The sequence below is a fragment of the Pseudophryne corroboree genome, chromosome 3, assembly GCF_028390025.1.
Source record: "Pseudophryne corroboree isolate aPseCor3 chromosome 3, aPseCor3.hap2, whole genome shotgun sequence".
In the NCBI taxonomy this organism is placed as follows: Eukaryota; Metazoa; Chordata; class Amphibia; order Anura; family Myobatrachidae; genus Pseudophryne; species Pseudophryne corroboree.
The window spans coordinates 733,065,125-733,074,070 of NC_086446.1; the positions used below are offsets into that span (position 1 = coordinate 733,065,125).

Genomic DNA, 8,946 nt, shown 5'->3' on the forward strand with positions numbered 1-8,946 from the left:
CCAAACACACCGCACCTCGTGGGTTTAGCTAGTGGAGAGGAGAGAGGAAGGTGTATTTGGAGTTGGTGAGTTTGGTGGAGTTTTTGGTGGTTTTTGTGAGGAGTTTAGCGATTGTTGAGTGCTGTACTGTGTGTGTAAGTAGTCTTGTCATACTTGTTGTGGTGTTTTTTCAAAGTTTGTTAATTTTTTTGTCCTTGTTTTTTTTTTCAAGTCTATTGTCATTGTTTGTGAGTGAGTGAGTGAGTGTGTGTGTGTGTGTGTGTGTGTGTTGGCTGTGTGGTGTGTAGTGGAGGAGTGTGTTTTCTGTTTTTATTTTTCTGTGTTTTGTGTAGTTTGTCCTGGTTATGTCTGACTCAGAGGTCAGTGTGGTGGAGGAGGTTAGTGAGAGGGAGGAGGTGAGTGAGGTGGAGGAGGTCAGTGTGGTGGAGGAGGTTAGTGAGAGGGAGGAGGTGAGTGAGGTGGAGGAGGTGAGTGAGGTGGAGGGGGTTAGTGAGAGGGAGGAGGTTAGTGAGGAGGAGGAGGGGGTGCCTGTTGCTGCGTCCTCCAGTGATAGCGATGGTGCTGTGGCTCCGCAGCCACGCACCACTACCAAGACTGGGCGCAATGTAAAGTTCAGCTATGCTGAAAACATGGCGTTGGTGCGGGAGCTGATGAGGCATCATCGCCAATTGTTTGGGCAGGATGCTGCCAAGGTGTCCTCCCGCAGGAAGTCTGTCCTGTGGGGGAAAGTTATCCAGGCAGTTAATAGTGAGGGTGTGGTGAGGCGGACTGAGGACACGTGTCGCAAAAGGTTTTACGACATCAAGCGCCGTGTCAAGGCCAAGATGGCCAAGGAGGCAAAATCAGCCCGCCAAACCGGGGGTGGCCCCCCTTTCCGGGCCACGTATCGTGATTGGGAGGAGCCTGTGCGGGCACTGATTCCTGCAGAAGTGGTGTCTGCAACTCATGTCCGGGATTCGGACCGTCCAAGGCAGGATGGTGAGTTTTTTTATTTATATTTTAATTTTAAACATTCAAAACTGATCATGCTGCAAAATTTAAATGTTTTTTTAAGTATGCATACATTGTGTTGGTCATGTCGTGCAGGCCTGTGCACCCTTAAGCTGTAATTGTGTTTTTAAACTACATTTCCCATCATGCCTTGGCTGAGTTTTTAGATTAGTGAATGTTAAATAAGGTGCAGTGCATGCTGGTATGTGTAGTTCCAATACTTAATCTGAGATATTGCTTGTCCATAGCTGTTGTATCTAATTGCAGTTTTTTTGGATTTGTTCGTGTGTTTTGAATTCTTTGGCATATCTAAATTTTTTTATGATGTTTGGGTCAATTAGCAATTAATCAATCTCTGCAATATATTGCACACAATTCATCAATGTTTCTGGATTATTTAGTGCAACACCATGTTCATTTTTAAATACACACCAAATTAAGTAATCCAGATTAGCTTAAACAGAAATTAGTTTACTTTACATTACGTACAAAATGGTTACAGTACACTAAGGTTTTGCAGTTAACAATGTGTTTTCCAAGTATGGTCATAATGTTTTTTCCACTTTTTCAACAGTACGCCAGACCAGCGCTCCAGACAGGCCACTGCCAACTGATGTGGGTGCTGGGATTGCAGGTAAGAATTCACTGTAGTCACATATTCTGCAAACACATAGAAGTACAAAATATTAATGTTTATCTATTCACATAGGTTCTTCTTCTGCAAGCCGCCCTCTAAGGCGCCCATCACAGGGCTCTGTAAACTTACCCAGGAGGCCAAGTAAGACGCGCCGTGTGGATTTGGAATCAGCGGATCCATCTTCCCCACCCAGGCGGCGCATCTCCGCAGTCTTGTCCCAGCCACCACAGGCACTATTGGCTAGTCCCCAAAGTGATGAGCCCCGATCACCTCAGTTATCTGGTGAGTAAAAACATACAATAAACACATTCAAAAATTTTGACACAGTACATTTACTATGATGTGAGTTGTAGTTGAGATGACATGTTTGCCATAACAACCAATCTGATTTCACGTATTAACTTCTTGAAGGTGCAAATGCAAAAATTAACAAAGTCTTATTGTTTGCTATGGCCAACATCACATTTAAAAATGACCACCCATCTTACTAAATTTAGTCCACACACGTGCACAGAAAAAGAAGAGCAACTTACTCACCGAACTAAATCCACCACCACCCCCTCCACACCATTATAGTGTTCACACACCTCCCCTGTCCTGGATGTAGACTGCTTACTTGATCCGCTCCTCTGGACCATCCAGGTGAGCAGTCTATATCCTGGACAGGGGAGGTGAGAGAACACTATAATGCTGTGGAGGGGAGGTAGTTAGGTGTGGAACCCGCCAGTCAGTCTATGTGCACGCCTGTGATGGGACATATGTTTTTCAAAACAAAAGATTACTCGTTTAGAAATACACAACTCAAATATAAAAATGTCCGGAGTATTATTAAGTTTGAAATGTTTAGGACTACCAAATATATTAAATGTAAACTAAACAGTGCATGTTGGCCACCCCATACAGAACCAACCTTCATGCCCGACGTTGACCAGCAGGAACCAGACCAACAGGCCACCTATACACTGCACCTAACACCCGTTGTTCCGACCCAGGCAACCCAGCCGCAGGATATCCCCCAACCCTCCATTAGTCCACAACTGCTCCAAGCTCCACCCCAGCAACAAATGTCCGCTGACTTTTGGTCCAGTTTGGCAACCCAACAGAGTCAAAACACTGCCTGCCTGAACGCCCACACCCAACACCTTGCCAGTCTGCCCCATCATCTGCCGCGCATTAGTAGGAACTCGGGCAGACTGATTGTCCAGGTAGGCAGAATTGCCACTTCTATGGAGCAAATCCGGACCGACAACACTCAAATGCTGGCAAATTTGACGCGCATCATTGATGAGCAACAGCGCCAGCAGCAAGCACTCATCCAACTGGTCCAACACAATCAGGTGGTGAATGAGTCATTGTCGAGGATTGTGGCCAGCCACACTGCAAGTAACAACCAACTGAATGCCAGCATCCACAATTTAAGCCAAAGCATCACTTTGATGGCAGCACAACAAGTGAGCTCCAGCTCAGGAACCACGACCCCTAGCCAAACCCCAGTAACCTCCCCTGTTCGTTGATCCTCCCGAGCACGTGCCAGCGAGCCAGCACAAAGCATGGCACCCAGCACACACAAGAAAAAAAAATAACTTTAAAATATAATTTTAGTAACACAATAAAACTTTGATTATTGAAATCACACAACTTCCGGTGTCCGTGTCAAACATTGTAGAACACGCTATGTGTGTATTATTTACTGGGGTAATGAATGACAATGTATTTTGAACAATCACTAACTAAAATGTACATACCACTATAAAGAACAAACACTAAGTAAGAAAACACACATTCACACTTACAAAAATGTATTGCAAAGTGTTTAGTCAAGGTTAATTACATCCCAAAAAAACTTACCGGTAAAATACCGCTGAATCACTTTTTGCCTTACCTGCCTCCCTACATCTGTACTCACACTGTCACCAGATGTTTCTAACTCCTCTGCTTGCTGACTGTTTTCTTCATCATCATGTGCCAGATGTTGATTCAAACACAGATTATGTAGAAAACAGCAGCAGAACACAATCCTAGTCACTTTGGAGGGACTATACAACAAAAGGCCTGCAGATTTATCCAGACACCAAAACCTAGATTTCAGCACCCCAAAACATCTTTCTATCACATTCCGCGTAGCCTTATGTGCATGATTGTAACTGTGTTCAGCAGGAGAATCAGGTTGGGACAATGGAGTCAGTAGCCAAGAGTAGCAGCCATAACCCCCATCACCTGAAATACAGATATAGGCAACATTAGTACATGTGTCTGATGAATAATTACCCCAAACAAAAATGGTGTTTGTAGTTAACACACATACACACAACACACTTTGAACATACCCAGCAGCCAGCCATCAGGCATTTGTCCGTCCTCAAATTTATCAAAGAGAGATGACTGACTGAGGATGAAGGAGTCATGGCAGCCGCCAGGGTAACCTGCAACCACACTCATAATTTTGAGATTTGCATCACAAACCACCTGGACATTAGTTGATTGGCTAGAATGCCGATTAGTATATATATATTGTCGGCCCCTAGGTGGTCTCAGCTCAACGTGTGTGCAATCTATGGCCCCCAGCACATGGGCATGTGAGCAAGCTCATAGAAAGCTACCCTGACAGCATGCCACTGCGACTCCTGGGTAGGGAAGCAGATAGAGGCATTTATATGTGGTTCCAAGACATCCAAAACCTGAGTGGACATTAATAAATCTAAGGTGAGTGTCATGATCTGTATTCAATACAATACTGTGTTATAAGACCTTACAGAAGCAACACTTAGACATAGACGTGTATGTATTTTTCAACTCACCTGATTCAAATATTTAGAAAAGGTGGGCTGGGAGATACCAATAACGTCGCCTGTCACAGCCTGGAAGCTCCCAGTAGCCATAAAGTGTAACACAGCCAGGAGTTTGTGCAGGCCTGAGACAGAGCGAGAGCGTGCTGTCTCAGGGTCTAGTCCCAGTTTGACAAGGTCATACAGTCGGAAAATGTTGTTTCTATTTAGGCGAAACATCTGTATGACCCTACAATGCGTTTAAGTTTAAACGACCCCTAATAAAACATGGCTGGCGCAGCCTCCGCGGCACCTGTACAACCTGCTGACCATGTTCACTTACCTAGCCCTGATTTCTTCCAGACTCATGGACCAGTCTCAGGTATCCCCCAGCAACCAGTAAATCTGTAGCACACACCACAGCCGCCATTTCAGAGTGAGAGAATTTCCAATTGTGCCTGGGACCCTTTTATAGGGCCAAACATTCAGGTGTGAGTAATGGATAATTGACTACACATGTAAACACGCTTCTCAAAAGCAGGTCTGTTTTTTTTTAGGACTTTTTTACGATTTGTATTTTTTCACGGCCGCAAATGCATTTTCACGGTAGACATTACAAATACGAATTGTTAGTAAATGACCGAGATTCATATCTAAACAGCCGCGTTTTGACCGATGGTGTATTCATTCGTATTTTTTTTCTTGGACTTGCAAAAAAATACGAATGGCCTCATCACTGCCGTGATTTGAGTTTAGTAAATGACCGAGATGACACTTTGAAGAAAAAACGTCATCTCGGTCAAAATTGGGACCTTAGTAAATATACCCCCATGTACCTATTACTGAATGGGTAGTGTAACACAAAAAGTTTGTATCTTTGGTAATGTGTGGTCTCATATTGGTAATAGCAATAGTACAGTATATACGTAGTTCCAATCCAGCCTAAGATTTCCAACATTCCATAATAAATGTCCCTGATTTTCTAATGTTAACCAATTGAGGGATGTAGTTATGTGACCGACATCTACTGCCCCCTAAACATCCCACCAGTCAGCAAGCTGACTAACAGGGACCCTTCCCACTCGCGGGTGTCCACAACACCCATAGAGTGGGAATAGAACCTGTGGCGAGCACCGAGTCTACAATGGGCTTTGTTGCGCTCGTGCCCCCCCCCCCCCATCGGCATTCTGTAGCCGGAATCCCAGTGTCGGGATGGCGATGACTGGTGAAACAGCCCCAACTCCCAATTGATCAGTATGCAGTTTAATGCTGACATTTACCGAAATGTTGACATGGTCATAATGTTGACGTGGCATGCGGGCATAATGAAAATTTTGACATTAGAGTTAGGTTTGGGGGTTAGGGTTAGGCCGGGTAAGGCATATCTGAAATCTGGACCGTCGATAATGTGGTCTTAACATTTAATCAGTGTTAACATTCTAAATAATGACATTGAGAATGATGATATGATAAAGATGTGCGCGGACTCCCGCATTTTGGTTTTGGTTCTAATTCACCATCGTGTGTTGGTTTTCATTTTGCCAAAACCACTCTCAAGGGTATATGGCTCAGATTCTGTTTTTGGTTCGGTTAACCAAAAAAAAATTGAATTAAAAAATCAATAGTCGTTGATAAAAATGAATAAAAATTGCTAACATCAAGTAATTTTTGCAATCCAAAACTCGAAATTCAAATTTAAAATCCGAATTCCGAACTGAGGGAAGATCCGTACTGGAACTCGATTCAGATTGGATCTCCTTGGGAGATCCGGACCAGATTTTGGTTCGGTTCGGATCCACAAAATGTATGTGGATTCGGTTTTCTGGGGAACTAACCTGCACATCTCTATGATATGTTGGACATGTCGACATGTTCTCTTTTGACTTTATGACCCCGGTGACAGTCTCATTTCGACATTAGGAATGTCGACACTGTTTTGCTTGTTTAGCTCTTCATAAGAACACTGAATCATGGGTAAGAAATGTAGTGCTTCTTTATTCAGCGATTATAAACTATGTACACTTTGTACACTGGACTACACACACTTCCCGGCTGAGACCCCTTTCAGACTGGTGGTCCGACTTGGCTTATTGCCGAGTTGGTGATAGTTACATAGTTTTATAGTTACATAGTTACATAGTTGATGAGGTTGAAAAAAGACAAAATGTCCATCGAGCTCAACCTGATTTATAAATTTTTTATATAATTTAAAAGCTATAACCTTGGATATTTCTTTAAGTTAGTAATTTATCTAATCCATTTTTAAACTTATTGACTGAGTCCACCATTAATACCTTCTCTGGTAGAGAATTCCAAATCCTTACTGCTCTTACTGTGAAGAACCCTTTCCTCCATTGTGATGTCACCACTGACGCGTGCCAAGGTGTCACTTGGAGATGAAATGATCTCCAAATGCCACCTCTTCCTATGTAATGAACAGGTTACAGCACATGGGCCTTATTCTTTGATGAATACTTCTGCCGTCAAGAAATGTAGAGATTTTTATACAGTAAATCTCTGATGTTGGGAAATATATTGGTGTGCTTCGATACTCTCACAAGATAGCCGATTCCCATATATGGGGCTAAAAGAGATTTCTTGAAGCTAAATCTGCACCCCAGGTTGAAAACTAAAACCTTTATGTGGTTATGGTATTTGGAGAATGTCAAAGAAAATTGTATATCTAAATCTCACTACACATATTATTAGTACTGTATTGTTTTTATCTTTTATTTATATCGCGCCACAAGGGATCCGCAGCACCTAATTACAGAGTACATAAATGAAAAATCAAACTGGGACAATAGTGACTTACAGTTGAAGACAATATAGGACATGTACAGGGTAAATAACACTGACATAAGTATCAGAGTGGCAGAAAAAAGCGGGATTAGGTGCCGTTGAGGATGATTGAGAAAGTGAAGGATAAACACATGGGGGTTGAGGGACCTGCTCGTGAGAGCTTACATTCTAAAGGTGAGGGGCATACAGACAGGGGTGGCACAAATGGGGTAGATAGTGAGTGTGGAACAGAGGGCTTAGGATGAGATTAGGCTGGGTCTGGTGAAAAAGTAGGTCTTGAAGTTTTGTAGAGAGGTGGAGAGCCTGAGAGGGAGAGGTAGGGAATTCCAGAGAAAGGGAGCAGCACTTGAGAAATCTTGACGGTAAGAGTGGGAGGAAGTAATATTACATATTACATCTGCCCAACCTGCAGTGCAACATGGTTTTGACCAGTTGCTTGATCATTTGCTTTACTTTCAAACATGATTTCGGCCCATTGCCTGAAGGTAATTTTAGTCAATATTGTAAATAATATTGTGCATTAAAGAGAGTTTGTGCACATTGATCAGAAAGCAAAGCAGTGGCGTAACTCCCACCCCCGCAGCCACTGCGGAGACTTGGAGGTGCAGGGCTGCGGGGGCACCACCACTGATTGCTATCTGTGTTCGGGAAGGAGCCGGAGGGCACAAAGCGCGCCTCTCCTGTGTGTCCCTCCTGGGTCTCCGGCGGTGGTGTGTCTGTTACATGAAGTGCCGGTTCATGAGCCAATCAGAGCTCGCGGACTGGCAGCCAATCAGGAGCCGCAGCTACCGGTTCACGAGCTCTGATTGGCTCATGAACCAGCACTTCATTTGACAGACACACCGCTGGAGACACAGGACGGACACAGCCAGGAGAGGTGCGCACTGTGCCCTCAGGCTTCTTCCCGGACTCACAGCAGCGGGGGGAGGGTGTGTACCTGGCACTGGGGCATATGTGTAGCTAGCACTGGGGGGGGTGGTATATGGGGCACTGGGGCATATGTGCTTCTGGCACTATGGGGGCATATTTTTATCTGGCACTGTGGGGAAATATCTGGCACTGGGGGCATATGTGGCACTGGTAGCACAGCCCTAGCAATAAGCATTACCCCCTGGTAACAAGCACAATACCCAGCTCATGAAATCCCTGGCAACAAGCATTACCCCCTAGCAATGAGCATGACACCCAGTGCATGAAACCCCTGGCAACGAATATTACCCCCTGGCAACAAGCTTGACGCCCAGCACATGATACCCCTAACGATAAGCATAACACCTAGCACATGAAACCCCTGGCAACGAGCATGACACCCTGAGCGTGAAAACCCCTGGCACTGTGCATGGAACCAAGAGCATGAAACCCCTGGCAACCAGCAGGTAATTTAAAAGTAATTAGAAGCCTTACTGTAGGGCTTAATGCGTAATGGGCATTGCGGTGTGTGTCATAATGTGTCACAGGCATTACGGTGTTTGGTATACTATATTACGGGCATTGTGGTATGTGGTATAATGTCTCTGGGGCATTGCAGTGTGTGGCATAATGTATAATGGGCATTGCGGTGTGTGGCATAAGGTATAACAGGCATTGCGGTATGTGTCACAGGCATTACGGTGTGTGATATACTATATCACAGGCATTGTGGTATGTGGTATATTGTCTCAGGGGTATTGCGTGTGTGGCATAATGTATAACGGGCATTGCAGTGTGTGTCATAACGTGTCACAGGCATAACGGTGTGTGGTGTACTGTATC

The 8,946-nt window shown here is 44.3% G+C and overlaps 1 protein-coding gene across 1 annotated transcript; it reads left to right on the forward strand.

The window, feature by feature from the left end:
* The first annotated feature begins 550 nt into the window (after nucleotides 1-550).
* LOC135057416 (uncharacterized) lies at nucleotides 551-3,394 on the forward strand. The gene is made up of 5 exons (XM_063963307.1): nucleotides 551-978; nucleotides 1,565-1,624; nucleotides 1,700-1,909; nucleotides 2,531-3,078; nucleotides 3,383-3,394. Exons 1-5 carry the CDS (start codon nucleotides 630-632, stop codon nucleotides 3,392-3,394), a joined length of 1,179 nt encoding a protein of 392 aa, XP_063819377.1. The 5' UTR covers nucleotides 551-629.
* Nucleotides 3,395-8,946: the final 5,552 nt, after the last annotated feature.

Coding starts and splice junctions, on each gene's coding strand:
- LOC135057416 (XM_063963307.1), top strand. CDS start 630: ATGGCGTTGGTGCGGGAGCTGATGAGGCATCATCGCCAATTGTTTGGG. Junction 979..1,564: donor GGACCGTCCAAGGCAGGATG/GTGAGTTTTTTT, acceptor CTTTTTCAACAG/TACGCCAGACCAGCGCTCCA. Junction 1,625..1,699: donor TGTGGGTGCTGGGATTGCAG/GTAAGAATTCAC, acceptor CTATTCACATAG/GTTCTTCTTCTGCAAGCCGC.